The following is a 23,518-nucleotide window of genomic DNA, read 5'->3' as shown; positions in this document are numbered from 1 at the left end:
CTGTGGAATGTAAAGGGATTTGAAATGTTTACTCTCATTCTTTTTCTTGTTGTTGTTCATTTTGGATCATCTCTACACTGCATCTATTTCCTACAGATCACTGTCACATTCCTCCATGTCTTTCAGACATTTCATCCTGGATGACTCATCATCTGCATAAGCTCAACATGGGTAAAAATGCAGAGTTCCAAATTTTCAGCAGTACCCAAGAATGCCATTCTAGTTGATTATGCCATCCTCCTCCCTGTAAGCAGGGCCACAATCTGAATGTCATCTTTGACACCTTCGTTTTTTCCTCCCCCAACATCCAAGCCACAACAAAGCCTATTGCTTCCCGCAGAATTTCATTTAAAAATCCCTTCCTATCTATCATAATGGTGAACTCTAGATCCAGGTCCTAATTACAGCTCACTATTGCAACCTTTTCCTTGCCAGTTGTTTTGATACCCACTTTGTTCCTCTCCACTCACAATGCTCTGCCAAAATCATCTCTTCCACTGCTACCTCTTTGAAGCCATCAACTCCTAGCTCCCCACAGATCTGTACAGCAAGTCTAACCAATTTTCCTCACTTTCAAGAGCCTACATCACTTAGCCCCAGAGAGTACATCTGAGTCTGCCTTTTTGGCACTCCCCTATACCTTCTGCCCTGACACATGGAAACACCTCTCAATGCCTGTTTGCATAGCCACCCCCTCTCCTCTTTCAAATCCCTTCAAAAACCTTATGTCTGCAATCTCACATACATAGAAAATTAGTATGAAAATCTGAGAATAAAAATGAGAAAAAAGTCAGAACCACAAAGATGTACAGATGGCTAAACTGAGTAACTGCATGATTTTACTAAAATGCTTTCACCCTTTACTTATCACCCTCACTCACAGTATCATATCTAAAGTCTAGACTGTAAGATCTCCAAAGGCAGGGGCCCTGTCTTTTGCTGTCACCTCCCTACCATTTTCTTGAGTATGGTTAATAAATAATAAACAATAATAATAAAAATGTATGTCTGTTGTTCGGATATATTGCTGTACTATCTTCAGTTAACTCTGGACCAACTTTTAGAAACTCCCAAATGACACTCAGAAATCCGCACAGATCAGAAAGCTGATGCCCAATTTTGTTTAATATGAAGTTCAAATGCTGCCAAAGCCCACCCCCACTCTTTTTAATGCAACACAAATGTTTATATTTGAATAAGAACCATGATAGAGACATATAGATTTTCAGCTGAAATGACCTCTTTCGGAAAGGATATTTTGTGTTATTTTCATGGAATAAATTTCAAGTGAAGGAATAAGGGCAATGCAGATACTCACAAGCCATTTATTATATTTTGCTCTTCTTCACTATGGATAGTGGCCAGATCTCCTCCTATAGCTCTACAAAAATCTCGAGCCTCAATCCATGTTTTCATATGTTTTCGTCCATTCTGAAAATGCTACAGAGAATTGTACAATTAAATACTGTGCTGGGCATCATAGAAATTAAGAAAAAACATCTGTTGTGGTCCATCTTAGTCTCCCTGTCTAACACTGCCTACATTCATCCATTGCCTTGTGACTGCTGCCAAAGTGTTGGTCTATGCCTGGTCATCTCTTGAAATTGGTTACTGCAACCTCATCCAGTCTTCCTTCTCTGAGTCTCTAAGAATCCCTACTGTAGTTTCAATTGACTATGGTGCTCTTCCTCACTTTCTGTCCTAAACCACTGGGAAATGCTTGGTATCCTTGAGGATAAAAGGAGCTATGTTGGGTCAATTGAAGCCAAGTGTTTCTTCAAATTTATCTGCTTTATGCAGTTATAAGAAAGCATGAGTACTTTGGGTTCAGGAGTTTAACACCTACTTTGAAGCATGAGCTACTGTGGGCACTTGAATGCCATCCATCTGGGCATGAGGGGGCAGGAGTTGTTGTTGGAACAGGAGGAGGGGTCACTCCCTCAACCAATTGTTTGCAGAGAAACATTGATTTCTCTTCACAGTTCACAACATCCCATAATCCAGCTGTAGTTCCAGTTCTCATGGCAACACAGCCTGGCTCCCTTCCTTCATGACAAACAAAAGAAAACAAAACTAATTAAAAGAGTCTTATTTGAATTAACTTAATGATCTCTTCCCAAAGTATGTACTTATTATTCTATTTTTTTTTAAATGTATCAAGTGGCGGCTATAAATTTTGCTGCAGAGTCAAAATCACTCAATGTTATGTGTTCCATATGCATACGCCCACCAGCAACTGTGGTGTGATTTAAATAAATACGAAAATTAATAAATAGTAGTGACTTTGATCATGAGACTTAATGAAGAAGTTATATAGAATTTCATTAACAAATATAGAAGCTGGATTGAGCCAACTTCAAATCCCCAAGTAACAAATGAGTTAAGGAAAACTAATGTCCATCAAAAGCAGCATTTCCATATAGTGTATTAGGAAGGTATTTCTAGCATATCCAGTCTGATGTATTTATTTTTAGTACAAATGAAATCATTTCAATAATGTAGTCTGCAAATTTTTTAGTTTTATGCTGGCAGACCTTCAGAAATGTTCTCTAATTTTGAGACCCTCACTTTTTAGATGTCTAGAAAGACACCATGTGACACCTTGTGCCCGATTTCCAGAGGTGCTGTCCCCACACTGACAGCTGGGCAAAGTTTTTCAGAAGAAATAGTTTATTTGCTGAAAAAAGTATTTTCGGTCGACCTGAAACAATTCACAAATGTAACATGAATTCACTGAATAGTTCTGGCCAAAACCCCCCCTTTTTTTTTAAGCTAAATTCACACAGAGATTTAGGCATATTCACAAAATAGCCAGTGGAGAAGGTGGTGGTGGTGCTCCACTTATAACTTTTAGCCCCATGGTGAGTGCACTTATCTGGGATGTGGGAGCCCCAGATTCAAATCCCTTTTCTGGAGCAGGGATTTGAATCCCAGTCCCCACTGAGTGCCCTAACCATCAGTTCATGCACTATTCTGGGATGGGTTTCTCTCTGTCTCTCCCACTGAAGTAGTTATAATTTGTATAAATAATTAAATAGTCAGCTGAGTTGCTTCTTAGACCATGGATCAGTGTTCAGTTGCCATGTTGATGGCACTGGTCATGCCAAAGCACTTAACAAGGAGGACATCCAAACCATGGAACATCTAATGAATTGCTTCTCCATGATTCATCTATGGAGGGATAGCCTTGATTCATTCCATGGCACCAGAATGACAAACTTGAGTAACAAACGTGGACATTGACCTTTAATGTTACTTTTCAAGTATGAAAGTAGAAGATTCAATAGTAATTGAAGTAGGGACTTAAACTTGAGTCTCTACCCTCCCAGGGGAGTGCTCTAACAACCACGCTGTAAAGTCATTCTCACTCTTTACATCTGACCCAGGAACAGATTCAACAGGAGAGACTGTGAAAGCCCCTTCCAAGAACAGCCTACAGCTTGGTGGTTAGAGCACTCACCTAGAATGGAGAAGACCTGGATTTAAATCCCTGCTCCAGAGTGGGGATTTGAACTTGATTTCCCACATCCCAGGTGACTGCCCTAACCAGTGGCTTTTGGGTGGGGAGAGGTCACACCAGCTCCTCCTCTAGCTGTTTTGTGAACCTAGCCCTTTAAAAATGCCCAGAAACAAAATGTTTTGAGTTAAATGAAACATGTACTTTGTCGATTTTCCAAAAATTCAGATTCAGTTCTACCCAAACTGATCTTTTTTTGGAACTGCCAGAGAACCGACAAAACATGCACCCCGTGCTACCCACCACACAGCATGGCAGCGCATACCAGGCATTCCTGAATTCCAGTGAGTAAACAGAACTGCTTCACCATCAGCCCACTTGAAAGTCCCTTGTTCCTCTACATCTGAAAGAGCGATCCAGAAATATTTCATGGGATTGAACCCAATCAGGACAGTCAGAAAGGCTTGTTCATATCTGGGAAGGAGAATAATAAGTGTCAAATCAATTTTAAACCAAGATTTTATCATACTTTTTTTTTCATGAAATCAGTCATAATGCAAATGTTGGCAATATTATAATGGCATATTAATTTATATCCTAAACAAATGCTGATACTTTCATAATCTACAATAATTCCTTTCTTCTTTTGTACGATATCATAAAGAGAATTAAGCTGCAATACTTGGGTTGATTTGCAGATTTTATTTATTCAGCATATAAACAAACAAACAATGCACAACAGGGTAGTTTTAACTGTAGTGTGTTGTGGTTTGTCTTTGTTTCTTGCATGTTACAAGCAGTTCCTCAGCTAAAGCCTAATACTTTTCAAAGGTAACATTTTATGTCATAGAATAGCTGCCCCAGGTGGTATTCAAGAACCATGGTCTCCATTTTATGTCACAGGACTGAGACTCTTTTCTAAGTTAATGTGGCATCAAGCATGTCACAGTACCACTCTAGTACATAAAATGCTGTGATACCAAGGTGATGGGTGTTGTATGCATCCCTTATATGGACAGATACAGTGTCCCCAACTCCTGCAATTTTATCATGAGTCGTGAGATAAGCCCCAGCTTCTGGAGTCATTATGTTATGAGAGAATTTCAGCTTTTATTAAATAGAATAATAGAAAAGGTTCTAGCCCTCCAGATAAAAGATTGAAAATTTAAACCTCAAAGACTCAAAAACTGGAAGACAAATAAATAGTACCCAAAATGTATTATTTTTCAGATTTTACTTTTTAAGCCAATCTTATGATTTTGGTGGGCCTGACTGCTGACCTTTTACTTTTGGGGGTTGGCAGTACTGCAGATAGGTAGTAACAGGAGCTTGACCATCTTTTACTTTTTTGTTAAAACAAGGACTGATAGTACAATTGCCTTCTGATGTTCCTTGTGATACTGCTTGGTGCAATCTTGTTCAACTCCACAATGCGATTGCCAGTCAATGAATGACACCTGACATGCATCAGTCATTACTGACTACAAGTTTGGAACCTCCTTCCTGTCTTCCATCCTGCTCACACATTTGAAAGCAAAGGCAGTCTTTTTCATACCTGTCTTTCACAGTGATTAGGTAACCTTTGTTTCCTTCACAGATTTTCTTTGCTTCTGAGAATGTCGCAGATGTCTGTCCGACTGAGTAACAGTAAAAACCATGTCTTATCCAGCCCTGTCAACATAAACAGCAGACATGCACACGAGCTATTGTCAGATTGTGAAATGACATAGCACACAATAACTATCCACTACACTTCTAAAAAATTATATTAAAGTTGTACCCAACCATGAAGTTAAACTAAGGAACAATGAAAGAAAAAAATAATGTGATAATCAAACAGTGGTAGGGGCCACAAATGCCTTGATGGACGTATGTAGGGACTGCAATTCCAGTAGCTGGAGTAGAATCCATGGTGGTGTTTGTGTGACTGTCGCACATTTTGCCTAGGGGTTGGCAGGAATACATGCCCACAACCTCTGCACAGTTCTCATACAAAGCCTGTTAAATATGACTTTTTGTTTGGGATCACCTCTGGAGCCCTTCTTAAAAATTGGTGTCACATTAGCTTTCCTCCAGTCATTTGGTACAGAAGCCAATTTAAATTATAGGTTACATACCACAGTTAGTAGTTCTGCAAGTTCCCTCAAAACTCTCGGGTGAATGCCATCTGTTCCTGGTCACTTATTACTGTTTAATTTATCAATTTGTTTCAAAACATCTGAGACACCCTAGCACCCCAATATTCACCACCGTCATGTAATTAGGATATGTTTTGCACAAAGTATGCCTTGTGAGGTATCATTCTAAGAGTCTTGATCTGCAAGACATTCATATCTTGTTGGATTGTGTGTGCTATTGTCGTATGTGCAATTATGAAATTTGGCTATGTCTGTGTTACAGAAACATGTTGTGAGGTTGAAAACACCCACAAGCAGCCTTTCAGGGGCAACAGTAAAAAGGCCAAACAATGTTAATGGCTCATTGAGGAAATGCACACAAGCACCAGGATTACCCTAGGAACTGTGTACAATAGAAACCTCTCATAGATAGCACTACATAATGGGAACTGTTTGACCCAGATCACAGAAAAAAAGCTTTTCAGCAAGTGGGAAGAAGATCAGAAAGGGGGAAAATGACATCCTGGGGGTACCTCACTCTCCCTACAACAACACACCTGGAAACACCTGACGAATAAAGACTGAACAGGGGGGAAGTGATGGTCCCAGGCTAAGGGACTGCTAACCTCTGTATGAAAACCTGGGAAAGCCAAGCTGCAAAGCCAAGGTAGATTGTGCCTTTGGAATCTGCCAGCCTGTTTATCACTCAGGGTGAGAATTTGCTAATTCATATCGTACCTATCTAGTGTGTTAAGTTCAGATTGCAGTTTTGTTTATTTACTAAGTAATCTGCTTTGATCTCTGTTATCACTTATAATCACTTAAAATCGATGTTTTGTAGTTAATAAACTTATTTTATGTTTTAATCCAAACCAGTGTGCATTTGACTAAGGTGTCTGGAGAAAATCTCTGCTTGGTTACCACAAGTGTGCATTGTTCTCTTCACATTGAGGGAGAGGAGGACCGGGTATTAAACCCATATACTGCTCAGATTTGACCAGGGCAGGATGGTTCTGCTCTGGCATCCCAGGCTGGGAAGTTGGTGATTAGAGAGCCTGCATGTAAATGCAGCTGGGTGTATCCCTACCCATATGAATGCTGGTGACAGTGCAAGCTGGGAGGGCTTTGCAACTTGTCACAGCAGCACAGTGTAGAGGGAGCCCAGGCCAGTGGGTCAGAGGGCTCAGTGGTACTCCAGTGCCAGGTGGCAGCCCGGGGAGGGGGAGACCATCACAACCTCCTTTAATGACACCTCATGGCCTTCAGAGCTGTGCAAGTCCCAGAAAGACATTGATGTTGGCTGCAGGCTGACTTCTAGGAAAATTATTGTTGCTGTGCATTTGGATGATGCAAAATCTTTCAGTGGAACAATAATTAAGTGATATATAGCAGATGACTCATGAATAACCAAAACTGCATAGGTCTGCTCAATTCAGAGAAGAGAGAATAAAGACAAAAGGAGGCACAAGTAACTGAAAAAGATATTCCGAGCAGGTTTTGCTTAAATGAGGGAGCAATTTTTTCCCAGTGGTCTGAAAATCATCAATGTGCATAAATTAACAATTTGCTAGGGTAAGAACAACAAGCTTTGTCAAAAGCAGTTATCGTAGATTGCCCCCTAAAAGGCAACATAATTTTAAAAGGAGTGAAGCCAATAAGTCAAATGATCTTCATGTCTTGCCATATATATATATATATATTGTACTTACTTTCTGGCAGCCTGGGACAATGATCTCAACTTCCTCAGATTCTTCTGCCAAAGGTTTCATTTTACAGATGTAACCAAGTTTCTTTTCACAAACATCATCTGCCCAATAGCCATCCTGAACATGGCAAAGAAAAGAAAGGAATGTCAGTGAAGAAGAAGGATTAGGTTTTTAGAACATTCCTTATTCCTTTTTTCTAGGGTTTTCCTTAAAAAGATTCAGAGGAAATAAGAACCAGACTGAACATTCACCTGTCTCCAGGCAGAACCCAGACCACCTTTAAGCTTTGGTTTGGGTCATTTCAACTCCCATTCCACATGACTACAGTTCTCTTTTTCCTTACCATGACCCATCAATAAAGGTCCTCCCTTTAACTTTGAAATTCCATTGGAGACTCTGCTGCTCTGTCCAAAAGTTCATTAGCTTATTAGTGCTGGGTGCATATCCTCAGCGTGCACAGAGTTTAAATGGCATTTATGAAGGCTTCAGTGACTGCTGAGCAAGTCAACATTTTATTCTATTCTCATAATGCAGTATCTGAGCACGTTGCAGAAGTGCATTACATGACATGACTAGTCTCTGCCATGACATGTATGAATCTTTCTCTCCTTTTATCTCCTTGAAGAAAAACTATGAAATATTTTCAAAAAATATTTCTTTAATTTCTGCTTTGCTCTGCGTCTTTATTATCAAAGGTAAGTCAAAGAAGTGTGTCTTGCACGCAGAACAGAATGTGGTAAAATCTGAAGCAGTTCTTAGTTCCTGAGGGAGTTTTTTCTGGGGTGGCCTATGACTGAAAGGACACTATAATACACCATGCTAGCCCACAGCATGACACATTCCTGACAATAAGAACACTCATCCAAGAGAGAGATGGGAGCTTTTGCAAGGACAAGTTAGGATCTAGTAGAAGAGTATGGAGAAGAATGTCCCCAATGTACACACACATTATGTTTTTCTGGATTTATGGGACCTACTGGCCTGGGTCTTGTAGATTTTTTCTTAGCAAATATAATAAAGGTAAACTAGGCTTATGGGCTGCACCAACCAAGAAAAGGGGTGTGTGGCAGTTCGAAAACCTCACAATGGGTCAAACTGAGTTTTTGAGAAAAAAATCTTAGTTTTTTCTTTAAAAACTCCAAAGCAAAGATGGGGAAAACAAAGTAAAGTGAAAATATAAGAGATTTAATAGGAATGTAGTCATCCTCTCTCCACCGTACCCATGATGAGGGGCTGTAAACTGAGCACAAACCATGTGGTGCCTTTCCTGGTTAGGTTTCAGAGTAGCAGCCGTGTTAGTCTGTATTCGCAAAAAGAAAAGGAGTACTAGTGGCACCATAAATTGGTTAGTCTCTAAGGTGCCACAAGTACTCCTTTTCTTTTTCCTGGTTAGGAGGCTCCAGCTACATGGGCTTCCAAAGTTGTAATTTATTTTTCAGAAAAGCACAATAGATGTGCAAGATATTTTATACACAAGTAAGAAAGTCCCTGCACCAAGAGTCTTACCATCAAGAAGATCCCACATTTTGTGAGTGGATGCTCAGTGCTCTTTAATCGACTTCCCTAGAGCAGACAAAGCCTTAGCCTAAGGTTTAGCATGACCCATCATGTTAAACCTTACTTGTACCCGTGTATTGCCTCCACGCTCACAATGCAGACTTTCGGATCAGGGCCTAAGAGCTGGATTTTCACAAAACCTAAATCTCCAGACATGATTACTTCAGACATCGTTGGCTTCAGACTAGTACCCTTGCTCTTGGACAATGAGTCAAACCACAATAATCACTTAGGCTGGCTATGTGTAAGAACATAAAAATGGCCATACTGGGTCAGACCAAAGGTCCATCCACCCCAGTATCCTGTCTACCGACAGTGGCCAATGCCAGGTGCCCCAGAGGGAGTGAACCTAACAGGTCATGATCTAGTTATCTCCCCCCTCTGACAAACAGAGGCTAGGGACACCATTCCTTACCCATCCTGGCTAATAGCCATTAAGGGACTTAACCTCCATGCATTTATCCAGTTCTCTTTTAAACCCTGTTATAGTCCTAGCCTTCACAACCTCCTCAGGCAAGGAGTTCCACAGGTTGACTGTGCGCTGTATGAAGAATAACTTCCTTTTATTTGTTTTAAACCTGCTGACCATTAATTTCATTTGGTGGCTCCTAGTTCTTCTATTATAGGAACAAGCAAATAACTTTTCCTTATTCACTTTCTCCACACCACTCATGATTTTATAGACCTCTATCATATTCCCCCTTAGTCTCCTCTTTTCTAAGCTGAAAAGTCCTAGCCTCTTTATCTCTCCTCATATGGGACCCGTTCCAACCCCCTAATCATTTTAGTGGCCCTTCTCTGAACCTTTACTAATGCCAATATATCTTTTTTGAGATGAGGGAACCACATCTGTACGCAGTATTCAAGATGTGGGCATACAATGGATTTATATAAGGGTAATAAGATATTCTCCATCTTATTCTCTTATCACTTTTTTAATGATTCCTAACATCCTGTTTGCTTTTTTGACTGCTGCTGCACACTGCGTGGATGTCTTCAGAGAACTAGCCACGATGACTCCAAGATCTTTCTCCTGATTAGCTGTAGCTAAATTAGCCCCCATCATATTGTATGTATAGTTGGGGTTATTTTTTCCAAAGTGCATTACACTTTACATTTATACACATTAAATTTCATTTGCCATTTTGTTGCCCAATCACTTAGTTTTGTAAGATCTTTTTGAAGTTCTTCACAGTCTGCTTTGGTCTTAACTATCTTGAGCAGTTTAGTATCGCCTGCAAACTTTGCCACCTCACTGTTTACCCCATCTCCAGATCATTTATGAATAAGTTGAACAGGATTGGTCCTTGGACTGACCCTTGGGGAACACCACTAGTTACCCCTCTCCATTCTGAAAATTTACCATTTATTCCTACCCTTTGTTCCCTGTCTTTTAACCAGTTCTCAGTCCATGAAAGGATCTTCCCTCTTATCCCATGACGACTTAATTTATGTAAGAGCCTTTGGTGAGGGACCTTGTCAAAGGCTTTCTGGAAATTTAAGTACGCTATGTCCACGGGATCCCCCTTGTCCACATGTTTGTTGACCCCTTCAGAGAACTCTAATAGATTAGTAAGACATGATTTCCCTTTACAGAAACCATGTTGACTTTTGCACAACAATTTATGTTCTTCCATGTGTCTGACAATTTTATTCTTTACTATTGTTTCAACTAATTTGCTCGGTACTGACGTTAGACTTACCGGTCTGTAATTGCTGGGATCACCTCTAGCGCCCTTTTAAAATATTAGTGTTACATTAGCTGTCTTCTAGTCATTGGGTACAGAAGATGATTTAAAGGACAGGTTACAAACCATTGTTAATAGTTCCGCAATTTCACATTTGAGTTCTTTCAGAACTCTTGGGTGAATGACATCTGGTCCCAGTGACTTGTTACTGTTAAGTTTATCAATTAATTCCAAAACCTCCTCTAGTCACACTTCAATCTGTGACAATTCCTCAGATTTGTCACCTACAAAAGACAGCTCAGGTTTGGGAATCTCGCTAACATCCTCAGCCGTGAAGACTGAAGCAAACAATTAATTTAGTTTCTCCGCGATGACTTTATCGTCTTTAAGTGCTCCTTTTGTATCTCGATCATCCAGGGGCCCCACTGGTTGTTTAGGAGGCTTCCTGCTTCTGATGTACTTAAAAAACATTTTGTTATTACCTTTTGAGTTTTTGGCTAGCTGTTCTTCAAACTCCTTTTTGGCTTTTCGTATTACATTTTTACATTTAATTTGGCAGTGTTTATGCTCCTTTCTATTTACCTCACTAGGATTTGATGTCCACTTTTGAAAAGATGCCTTTTTATCTCTCACTGCTTCTTTTACATGGTTGTTAAGCCACGGTGGCTCTTTTTTAGCTCTTTTACTGTGTTTTTTAATTTGGGGTATACATGCAAGTTTAGCCTCTATTATGGTGTCTTTGAAAAGTGTCCATGCAGCTTGCAGGGATTTCACTCTAGTCACTGTACTTTTTAGTTTCTGTTTAACTAACCTCCTCATTTGTGCATAGTTCCCCTTTCTGAAATTAAATGCCACAGTGTTGGGCTGCTGAGGTGTTCTTCCCACCACAGGAATGTTAAATGTTATTATATTATGGTCACTATTTCCAAGCGGTCCTGTTATAGTTACCTCTTGGACCAGATTCTGCGCTCCACTCGGGACTAGACTGAGAGTTGCCTCTCCCCTTGTGGGTTCCTGTACCAGCTGCTCCAAGAAGCAGTCATTTAAAGCATCAAGAAATTTTGTCTCTGCATTTCGTCCTGAGGTGACATGTACCCAATCAATATGGGGATAATTGAAATCCCCCACTATTATTGAGTTCTTTATTTTGATAGCCTCTCTAATCTCCCTTAGCATTTCATCGTCACTATCTCTGCAGCAGGCAGCACGTTTCCCAGCTGGGGCAGATAGACACACAGTAGCTTACTAAAAATGTCAGTGTAGATGGGGGTAGCATAGGCAGCAGCTCGGGCTAGCTACACAAGCACGTATCCAGGGGATCCAGGCAGGTTTGTACTCAGGCAGCTAGTCTGAGCTGCTGTCCAGGCTACCACCAGCTACACTGCTATGTTTTAGTCCCCTAGCTGGAGAAGAGCTTGCATGTGTCTGTGTACCCAAGCCGGGACGCACGCTACCTGCTGCAGTGTAGACGTACCCTTTGAAAGAAAACATGCCAACAGTAGATAAAATTGCATTATTTTACCTCTCCCTTCATAATGACACAATCTTCTTTCCTGTTGTTCGCATGGGATGGTTCTTCATGTAGCCACTTGGTGTATGTCACAGGAGTCCCATCACTCCATTCAAAATACATCTGAATCCTGAGGTCATTCAAACCAATCCACAATTCATCTGTAGGCTCTGAAAACATAAGAAGCAGTTATATATTTGCCCCCATCTTTGAATAGTGTTATTAAATTTCATGTCCATTCCTGACTGAGTAATGAAGGTGGATCTGCCTTCTTGGACTTTAAGACCTTATGTTAACATCATTGTCAGAACTGCAGAATTGATAATGGCTACATTATAAATATGTATGCAGGTAAAATACTGCCCTGTAGCAATACTCACTGTACCCAAGCTGAGACACTGTAAAGCTGTATTCTTCAATATTGTGGATACTCGCCAGATCTCCACCTTCTTTTCTACAGGAAGATAAAGCATCTTTCCATATTTTGGGTGCTCTGTAAATCATATAACAGTGGCCTGAATAGGGGATCCATCCACTGGGGCATTTAATAGGCTTAAAGTCACCTAAAGGAAAAAAAAAGTTTCAAACAATTATTCAGAAGAGCAATCGAAAGAGGTGGGAATGAAGGGTTCCAGCTAAATAGGCAGGCCATGACCCATCCTGCCAGAGTAGGACAGACTACATCTACACTGCAATGAAAGACCCACAGTACAGCCACGACAGGCCTGAGCCAGCTGACTCTGCCTCACTGGGTCTGGGCTGCAGGGCTAAAAACTGCAGTGTAGAAGTTGTGTTTGGGTGGGAGCCCAAGCTCTGAAACCCTGTGAGGGGGGTGGGATGTCTCAGAACGTGGGCTCCAACCTGACCCCAACCATCTATGCTATTTTTAGTCCCGCAGCCCAAGCCCCACGAGCCCAGGTGAATTGACCTGGGTTTGAAGACTTGGTGCAGCAGGTTTTTTATAGCTGTGTAGATGTATCCAATGGGTCTCAGAGGCCAGGTGCAGGATCCATTCCAGATCACCCCTGATGCAGTACATTGTCCCTCTAATATATTCTGCAGCTTTCAACATACATGCAAGGGACTCAGGTCCTGATTAGTCCCCCCAGGGCAGGAGCCTTTGCTCTCTGAGGAGCTTGTGTTCCTGGAACTTTTTCAAAGTGGTCTTAGTGGAGCAACACTGAGACACCTTCAGAGAACTGACATCATGGAATTCTTCCACACCTGTTTACAACTGACCAACAGGCCTAACAATTTGGTTTTGACAATTGAGACAGAAGGTTATGTGCATTGTAGAAAGATGCATTACTTGTTTTCTTTCGCTCATTGCAGGACATTCTATAGAGTTTGAATAAATAGCTTTTATTTGTATTGACCAGCCTACCTGAGGGAATAATAAAGGAATCCAAAGAGGAATTTCCTTTTTTACAGATGTATCCAAGTTTCTGATCACACTGCTGGTTTTCCCATTTACCATTCCGAGACTGTAGCATTCCACAGATTTTTTCAGACTCGAGAGAGGGACTTCCTTTGAGAAACAGACAAAAAGCAGAGAATCTCTATATTAACACTGTACATCTTCATCTCACCAACTAAAGGAGTAATCTGTTGGGGGTCTTCATGCACTTACAAATTCATTGCCATATTATTTGCTAATAATCATCACTTTAAGGACAGAAGACTAGATGACAATTATTTGGCTGACCAACAACATTGATGCTATAAAGTTATTGTCCATTAGTCCAAACAGTCCGACTATAACTGGATATTCTTATATAGTTCCACATTTAAGCCACTGGTGAGTGTGTGTCACAGTCCCCCTTTGAGCCCCATCTGCAGGGAATATGAGTCTGTTACAACCCTACGTAGCAAGCTTTAGTTCAAGCTGCAGCAACCCATACTTTTAGCTCTGGGGGTCCCTGATTCAATTCCAATGTGTCAATCATGATGTTCATCACACTTGCTCTCTCTGACCTTTAGAAATCCCAGGGAAACAGTGTCCAGGAGGAAACTCAGTATATTGTATTTATGAAGAAAGTTGGATTAATTTTTATAATATAAAAGATAGACCAAATATATATATTTTCACAAGTCAGAGGCAATATGCTGATTTGAAAATTTTGAGCATCTACAGTTTATGAACCTTATCCCACTTTGGCCATAAATGGGAGGAGACATGCTGAGGAAATATACTAGAGCCTAAGGCAAAAGATTAATATTTGAGAAATGGCTACCCTGATTTGGGGGATCTATTGATGTAGAAATTATGAATTCTCATTGATTTTATGAGCCCTATGTATGTATAATGCTAACCTGCAATGTGTAGCAAACCAGCCAGGGGCTGACAAGGACCATGCCATATATCACACACCCTGTCTGGAAGAAGCTACAGAATAACAGAATACAGAATTAACTAACTAAGAAAGAAGACACTAACATTTTAGTGACTGTGTTCTGGCAGGCCAATGGGTATACTAACAGAGGTACCTGAACTGGAATAATCCAGTTATTCCAAGAGGTCAACAGGGAGTAGGGTTTAGAGCAGTGGTATTTCCCCAGAAGAGAACAAAGAGACTGAAGTCTTGGGACAGCCCTTTAAAAACAGCTAGGGACTCCTTAGAAAACAGTGACCCATATCCCATAGAATGCTCAAGAGTGATGAGGAAACTGAGGGAGGAAATGGAATTTAGCTGTATCTTATATTGCATGATTCTGTACTTCTTTTGAGCTGCCTAAAGTAACAGCTACTTATTTTGGAAAGCCTGGGTCAGCAGTTTGCATCAAATATCATCCCTGAAGAAATAAATGGTAAGCCAGAGTGCCCACAAGGCTGGGGCTCTGGGAAGGGTGGGCTTAAGCAGCTAGCAAGTCAGGGGCACAACAGCTAATGAGTTTTAGAGCCGAGGGCATTTGGACAATGAGATTTCAGCTTTCAGAAGGGGATGTTAAAAGATCATCTGCACCCTGAGAGTATGCTGAGAAACCGTGAGCCAGAGGCAGTGCCTGTACTCTACTCAGATACAGAAAAGCTTTAAAGCACATGGGCCCAGTGTATGGGACCCAAATACAGCATCCTGGTGAGTTTCGAAAGAGGGAGCTTGACCAGAGCTGTGACAGAAACTTCAACTCCTTCCTGATTACAGGCTGCTACAAGGATGTTGCTCTAGTTACTCCTGCAATTTTTGCACAAAGTATCTACTGCCCATTGGTGTTCTGGGCCCCAGTTACCCTCACCATGCCCACGTTTCCCCTCCTTTCCTACCACAGACTAGGGCTCCATGGAAGGTGGAGGTGGTACCTGCACCATGTGGACACTTGTAAAGAATACCGACTGTTCATAGGTATTTCTACTTCACCTTTCACCATGCACCTGCAGACAGAACCAAAGCATACTGAAGTCACTGGAAAGACTCACGTTAACTTCGATGGGCTTTGGGTCACACCCCTGATTCAAAAGCTCTCAAATATCTCTCTGCATTGCGTGGGCATCTGTCAGGGTTCCTTCCCCACTCTGAACTCTGGGGTACAGATGTGGGGACTGGCATGAAAGACCCCCTAAGTTTATTTTTACCAGCTTAAAACTTAAAAACTTCCTAAGGCACAAATTCCACCTTGTCCTTGAATAGTATGCTGCCACCACCAAGTGATTTCGACAAAGAATCAGGGAAAGGACCACTTGGAGTTCCTGTTCCCTAAAATATGCACCCCTCCCCCCAAGTCTATTCACCCCCTTTCCTAGGGAGGCTTGAGAATAATATATCAACCAAATAGGTAAACCAGACCCTTGGGTTTTTAGGACACTGAAAACCCCAATCAGATTCTTAAAAGAAGAATTTTATTTAAAGAAAAGGTAAAAGAATCACCTCTGTAAAATCAGGATGGAAGATAACTTTACAGGATAACAAAAGATTCACAAACACAGAGGAACTCCATCTAGGCTTAGTTCAAAGTTACAAAAAAAACCCAAACCCCAGGAATAAACCTCCGTCTAACCAAGGGAAAATTCACAAGCTAAAACAAAAGATAATCTAACACGCCTTGCCTGGCTTTACTTACTATTTTTGTAATATTAGAGACTGGTTCAGGATTGGTTTATAGGAGAAGGAGTTTTCTGACCTGATGCTTCTCTGCTTTCCAAGAGAACACACCAAAACAAAGCCTTCTCTCCCCCCCCCACCCTGATTTGAAAGTATCTTCTTTCCCCATTGGTCCTTTTGGTCAGGTGCCAACCAGGTTATTTGAGCTTCTTAACCCCTTACAGATAAGGAGGAATTCTAGGCTACCCTTAGCTGTATGGTTATGACATGGGCTTTGGGTCACACCCCTGATTCAAAAGCTCTCAAATGTCCCTCTGCATTGCATGGGCATCATACCCCTCTGATAGCCAAGGAATGCTACATTAATTCATGTTGGACTATACATCTGATATTGTTTCAAAATCAGCTGACGTGCATACTGATAGGACTACTTAAATGTAAATTTAACATTTTTGTGCTGTCATACAGTATATCCTATGAGTTCTTATACATACTCCTAATCATACTATGAGTTATACATTCATGTGTTGCCAGACAAATGTATTTTAATTGTCATATGGACAATCACATAATAAAAATAGAGGTGTTTTCAACCATTTCATACAAAATTTCCTATAACAACTATTTTTTGAGGTGGGGGGAAAATGAGAGAAAAAGATCAGTGATGTTTCAAAACAGATGTGGCAACAGCATCGAGGGTATGATATTTGGTGGTTGTGTTTTACCTTGTCATTTAATTATGGACTTTACAAGAAATAAATGTTTGATTCGTTAGTAGTTTACATGCTTTATGAAAAATGATTATGATGTCACAGATACAGGATTCGCAAAAAGAAAAGGAGTACTTGTGGCACAAAGTTCTCCTTTTCTTTTTGCGAATACAGACTAACACGGCTGCTACTCTGAAACTTGTCAGATACCAGATTATAAATCTAACTGGGGAAAAATATAGCAGACCTGTGAAGACCTTTGTTCAAATGTTATAAATAGTTTTTAAAAATGAGAAAAAAATTAAAATCTACAATGTATGGTATGTAATGTTTATAAACAGAAGGTATTTCAATGTTTTTAATGAGTTTTCCATCTGAATTGAATAGTATGTAAGAAAATCGCTACTGGAAAATCAGGTGTGTGAAGAAGATGCAAAGGTCTTTAGTCTTTAAATGCTTTCCGGGTTTGGGAATCTTCTCTTTCATTTTGGATTACAAAGTAAGGACAAATTACTCTCACAGCACTCTTGTGTTCTACCTTTTTTATAGTCCCATTGACATCAGTGGGAATTCTGTGAATGTGGAGACAGCAGAAAATAGGAGCTCAGACCCACCATGCATATATAAGAGCAAAATTTTGCCCATAAACTGACCATCATTAAACAGATGTGCACCTACCTGGAGCCCAGTTTAAATATCTGAATGGACTGCCACCAATCCATTGCCATCCACCATTGGAATTCAACCTGTTAAGTCCAATCCAGAGTTCAGAATTCACTCTGCCAGTTAGCCCTAAGTAACCAAAAGAAACAAAATGACAATTTGTTAAACGGAGTTGGTTTTGTAGTGACTGTACAAAGCTTTAATTAAAACTAATAGTTTGAAAACTACATGTCTTGGACAAAATCAGGTATGTAGAGTCATCTATCATACAAAGATGCTGCAACACCTTGTTATTGGTAAGGAGGAAATAAATTTTTGGAGCATATTAATGTACATTTTGTTGGATAAACTTTGTTCCCTCCCATCTTCCTAAAAATGCCCGAATCAGGTGTATGTCTGTGTGTATGGATGTAGAGAAAGTGCCAGAGATTGACTTGTTATTTAGCTTTACCTGTCAGATAAGTTTGCTCATGTAGCTCTGTAATACTTAATAATTCCGCCTTCTGTTGCTGGCAGCTTTTCCGTGCTTGGTGCCATGTTAGGGCCGAGTTGGAGTTTATCTGGTAGTGGGTGCCTGTTAAAGGGTTTGTAGTCCAAAAGTCTTTGTCAATGTTGTCTGTAAAGAGATGAATGGCACAGTATTCGTTAATTGAAAATATAATCAATCATACCTGCCAAGATTTGAAACCATACCCCCAGTATATTCTAATTAACATAAAGAAACAATTTGCATATATTTAGATTGCTTTGCACACAGTGATTGCCCCACTTACACACCCTCCATTCATTCAATACTTACTTTTTGACACCTACCCAAATATATATATAATCTGTCGTTCTGCACTTCCATTGCCTCACCCCGTCGAACCTCTCTTAAGACCTGCCAAGTTTCCAACATTATGAATTGGGATTTCCCTGTAGACTAGGTTTTCAGACCCCTTTAACTGATCTGTGAGGAAATCTCCATCTGATTGGCTGCTTTTCCTCTGCATACTGGGGAAAGGTAGCTAATCAGAGATCAGATGGGTAGCCGTGTTAGCCTGTATCCACAAAAACAACGAGGAGTCCAGTGGCACCTTAAAGACTAACAGATTTATTCCATGCATCTGAAGAAGTGGAGTTTTTTACCCACAAAAGCTTATGCCCAAATAAATCGGTTAGTCTTTAAGGTGCCACTGGACTCCTCGCTGTTTTAATCAGAGATGTTACACAGTCAGAGGGAAAGTTTCATTTCTCAGCTTGTGCAGCAGTAAGAACTCCCACCCCTGCCTCACAGATGTGAATAGCTGCTCGCAACCAGTTGAGAACCTGCTCCCCACCCCTTAGGCCAGCAAAGGGGATAAAGATGCTAATGCTGCCTCATGTCCCACTGGAAAATTCTATTCCTGGCTAGAAACGTCCAAGTTGGGGGTAAGGCCCCTGGAATTACCAACCTTCTGAAGGTAGACGGCTGCTGTCACTATGTGCCCTTGCTCCTACATTTGTTGCCCCACCCATTATCTCATCTATCCCTGACCCGGTTTGCTGCCCCATCCCCCAATGTGCTATCCCGATTCCCCATGTTTCCTCCTTGCCTAGTATGCTGATCTCCACCTCACCTCCACAGCTAACCCCAGGCCCTGGTTTCCCCCATAACACATGTGTCTTCTAGTTCCTCCCACTGGCTTCTGGGAATGCCTGGCTGCTCTTCCCTCCTCCATCACCAATCTTTGGGAGTCCATCAAAAGGGGCCACTGCCTCCCCAATACCACCCAATAAGCCTCCTGGGCAGGGACTGCAAGTGATAGGGGGTTAAGTATGTGCTTAAACTGCTTTCCTAAATCAGGGCCCTTCTTTTAAATGTGAAGAATTTACCTTTCAATGGACAATATCCAAACAGAGAGTCTTCATCAAAGTCTGTAGATGTTGCACACCAGGGGAAGCCCTGTTCGTTATCAGCCTTTCTATCGTTTGTACATTCAGTGTACCAAGTACTATTGAACTTGAAAGGGAATACACAGGGTGCCCCAAAGGCATTTCCTAGTAGTGTAAACATATCTAAGGAAACAAATGGATAGAGATAGCAATAATTGTGAACCAGTGTCCACCAAAATGTTTGATCATAAACCACATGCCATGCAAATAACTTAGTTAAGCAGGAGTTGATGCTGAGAGTACTTATAATTAATTTTCATAGTAAAAATCCTTACATTAAAACCATTGTCATAATCAAAGCTGAGGGAGCCAAGAAATTCTCAGTTAAGGTTACATTTTAAAGAGTTATTTAGCAAGTAGAGATGTGCAAAGTTAAGCTCATCCAAACAACTTTAGCCTGGCCTTCATACTCATTTCAACCTACCATATTTCTTTGTAACTCTGTCTGGGCCAGATTTTCAAAAATGTTCAGACCCGTTATATATTTAAAACCTGCTTTGAATTATGTGAGGATTTTTTTTCTTTCAGTCAAGGAATATTTGATAGAACCCTAGAAATCTGTAGCTAAATCTTACATTTGGAATAGTTACTTCACTGACTGCTTCCCTTTTGCTCTAAGCATCATAATTTGTGGCTGGCTTCTACCAGCAGCAAATTATGACAACCCCTCTCACAGCTCAGCAGCAATGGCTGTGGTCAGTTGTGGGGCGAAGCCAAAGCCCTGTCCATTCCTACTTACGCACCCTTCTCCTTGCCCTCTTGCTGTGGGAGGGGAATAAACAGGCAGGCAGTCCCCTTTCATTTCTTTGTGACTGGAGCCAAGAGTTGGGTCGCCCAAAGAGAGACCTGATGGGGATGGTTTTTATTCCCCCTTACTCCTCTAGTTACAATCTAGCTGTTCAATACAGAAAATTCTTGTAATTATTTCCACTTCTTATGCTGTTGCTAAAGGGGAAGAGTTTCCAAAGTTCCGAGGTTAGTTTAAATGCAACCTCAATTCCAAATCACCTGACTTCTAATGTTTGCTTGTTGGTAATTAAACGTTATTGAAATGATCTTTACTGTTAAATTAATGACATGAACTCTGAACTTTAACTCCAGGCCTCTGAAAGCATAGGAGCCGAAAGAACAGCTGGAGCAGCCAAGAACAGGCTCAGGCATGCTCTCACTGTTTATAGCAGACTGTCACACCAACAGTAGTAGGTGAAAATTGCCCCTCCAAAGCTAAGACTTCTGGGATAAGCAGAAAAAAAACCACTTATTTTTTACCGAATCCATTTTAAAATATGTTTCTTTGTACACTAAACTTCAGGTCCTTAGGATTTAAGTGGTTTTCTTTTAATTATTATTTTGACAAACATTATTTCACTTCACCTTTAAATGTATTTTCCCCTTATAAACGCAAACATAGTGAGTGAATAGGGATCATAAAGTGAAACTCCTTTTCGTGTGCTGCTGGCCCACAATGTATGCAATTGAACTCAGGAAGAGCTGGGTCTCACATCCAGTTACTCTAATGTAGTGTTCCATGGGCAACGACTGAATAGATTAAGTTATATCAACCCTAGGACATTAAATACAATGTAATTCCACATTTCTTCCACAAAGGGCCAAGCTGATACCAATATATACACAGATCTTTTATTTTCATCATTGTACAAATAGAATAATCATTCCCTATATACGGATTGACACAATGTAGCAGTCTAACATTAAAGTAGTTCAATTGGCACTTGGAATTGCCCTTGCCAAGGTCAGTTCTTGAAAGGTCCAATTTTGTTCTCTACCTGGAGTCAGCTCTGCTATTGAGCCAATCGTAGTTCTGTGCATGGAATGATGGTAAGGTGAGGTGCATTGAAAGCAAAATACTCTGATAGCTACACAGGTAAATTCATTCAGAATAAAGAGATTAATTTTCAAAACTTTACCTTCATAGCCCTGAGAACACAAACTTTCTGTAGTTCCATAGATCTTCCATCTATTCCACAAGCCTGATCCTTTGGACAGCATGGCTTTCCTTTCCTCTCCATGGGCAGAGCTGAAAAATACATCTTCCCCTTGGATTGCGAGAAGGGTTTCATTTCTGCATTCCCACTGCTGGAGTTCACTTGTCTTGTTACAAGGATACAGAGTGATTGCAGCCTGGTCTTTCATTGAAGGCACTCCCAAGCATAACTTGAATGCCATACTCAGAATCTGGTGGCCAGAGACCCACTTGAATTTTTGTGACTCATCGTCCTGGTTGCAAGTGGCAATTATGATTGAGTTAGAGTTTTGAGCTTTTACACAGAGCTTATGGTCTTCATTGTGTATTAAAAATATTCCACTACCTGTAAAACAAAATGAGAAAAAATATATGGCGAAGGCTGTAATAGGAGGTAAGCTGGTCACTTATTGGACATTTGAGCCTCCTGCAGTGAAAGATGCTGTTGTGATGGTGGCAAAGCTGGTGCCAGGTAATGCCAAGGTCCCCATGCCTCACTTGGATACTGACAGATATGTAGCTGGAATTAGGCTGGCTCCCTTGTGTGTATTATTAAAATAAATGTAGTAGTATAAAAATATGCTGAGTGTTTAGATTTTATTCAGTGCTTGTAAGTTGCTGCATGCATTGATCTCACTTAGTACATCAGTATCCCATATTGTGAGGTCATACTTGTGCATTTGCATTGCAAGCCTCTATAGTTGTGTCAGCCACCAGACAGGAGAGAGACACATTAATTAGTGTAAAAAGAAAAGGAGTACTTGTGGCACCTTAGAGACTAACAAATTTATTTGAGCATAAGTTTTCGTGAGCTACAGCTCACTTCATCGAATGCATGTCACCACAATTATCACCACAAAATCATGAAGTATCCCACCTGAGAGACTCAAGGGAGTCTTCGGGCCGACAAGCAATAGCAAAACATCACCTTCTGGGAACCTCTCTCAAAGAAAGGACTGATGTCATTCAGAAATGACTTAGTCCACCCCACTTGCGGTTGTAGGCATAGCAACAGCTCCTCATGGTCAATGGTATCAAAGGCACCTGATTTATCTTAAAGAATTAGCATTGACGCATTACCCCCCAGCCTTTGACCAAATTTACCCGCACAGTTTCTGACCCATATCTTGGTCTAAAACCCGATTATATGCCATAAAGGAAATCTGAGGACTCCAGATGCCACCAAAACTGAGTGAAGCTGTTTTAAATTAGGGCTAATAAATAGAGCATAACTAAATAAATAATCTCACTCTGCCCCAAAGAGAAAATAACTAAGGAAAGGATGAAAAGAGAAGCAATTTTTTATCCTCACTTCAAAAAAAGGCAGGACAGGAACTTACCTGGCAATTGAATTGATGTTGTGACGAGGGAAAGAAAAATCAGGAGCAGGTAGACAGACATCGCAAATGTTTCATTCCCTTCTTCCCTTCACCAAAAACAACAATGAGCTCTAATCAGTGCCTCATAAGAAAATCCTTCCCTAATGAGACAGATTAGCAGGTACTCCTTAGTTTGGAAGAGTTGGTGAAAAAAGGGAAGTTCTCAGCTTTAAATAGGGAACTATCCTGTCCCATGTGACATTTCTGAAATACATTTATTGTAAGAACTTTGCATCCGTAAGCTAATTTCTCTAGGGTTGAAAGAGTGTGTTCTTCTACAGAAATGTCAATCACACACTTCATGTTTGCAGTTCATTGTGGATCTCTGGGAACATGGTTGTCACACAAGGCTAGTTTTCTGGGTTACTAAGCCAATCAGCATTCTAGTGAGAATACAGTAAAAAAGACCAGGAGAGGGAGAAAGAGGAAGCAGAGATGAGTCTGTAAATGTGCATCATTAACTTAAGAGAAAAAGCATTAGTCCAACATTACACTTTTTAGAGAATATGAAATTCAAAGTTGATGTGACCTTGGAGTGAGCAGGGACTGAGGATTCCCAACCCTGCAGATTCATAGAAAAGAGGAAATCTACAGAAGCAAGAGCTGTCTTCATTGACAACTGGCCCTTCCGTGGCTCCATTGCCCATGCTCTCACAGGAGCCAGGAAGCTGATGACTACCTTAGTAGCAGCCATGGAGGGAACCCACAGAGACAATACCAGATCTCCAGCTAGAAATTTGGTGGGGTTTCAAGTGATAGTGCTAATAGCCCTCCTGGACAGGACAGGAATGGACAG

General features: G+C 40.7%; 1 protein-coding gene across 1 annotated transcript in view; it reads right to left on the bottom strand.

Annotated features, from left to right (window-relative positions):
* The window catches only part of LOC140907676 (macrophage mannose receptor 1-like), a 56,172-nt gene extending 33,338 nt beyond the window's left edge, over nt 1-22,834 (bottom strand). The window contains exons 1-13 of the mRNA XM_073334153.1: nt 22,684-22,834; nt 21,288-21,689; nt 19,300-19,482; nt 17,897-18,061; nt 17,461-17,574; nt 13,420-13,563; nt 12,416-12,598; nt 12,048-12,205; nt 7,284-7,397; nt 5,013-5,128; nt 3,783-3,931; nt 1,847-2,046; nt 1,319-1,440 (exon numbers count right to left, since the gene is read on the bottom strand). Of these exons, the coding sequence (XP_073190254.1) occupies nt 1,319-1,440; nt 1,847-2,046; nt 3,783-3,931; nt 5,013-5,128; nt 7,284-7,397; nt 12,048-12,205; nt 12,416-12,598; nt 13,420-13,563; nt 17,461-17,574; nt 17,897-18,061; nt 19,300-19,482; nt 21,288-21,689; nt 22,684-22,744 (2,111 nt within the window). The 5' untranslated portion in view covers nt 22,745-22,834. The remainder of the gene's footprint in view (nt 1-1,318; nt 1,441-1,846; nt 2,047-3,782; nt 3,932-5,012; nt 5,129-7,283; nt 7,398-12,047; nt 12,206-12,415; nt 12,599-13,419; nt 13,564-17,460; nt 17,575-17,896; nt 18,062-19,299; nt 19,483-21,287; nt 21,690-22,683) is intronic.
* Nucleotides 22,835-23,518: the final 684 nt, after the last annotated feature.

The sequence above is a fragment of the Lepidochelys kempii genome, chromosome 2, assembly GCF_965140265.1.
Source record: "Lepidochelys kempii isolate rLepKem1 chromosome 2, rLepKem1.hap2, whole genome shotgun sequence".
Lineage (NCBI taxonomy): Eukaryota > Metazoa > Chordata > Testudines > Cheloniidae > Lepidochelys > Lepidochelys kempii.
Note: the sequence above shows the minus strand (reverse complement) of the source record. Positions and strands in the feature narration are given on the sequence as shown.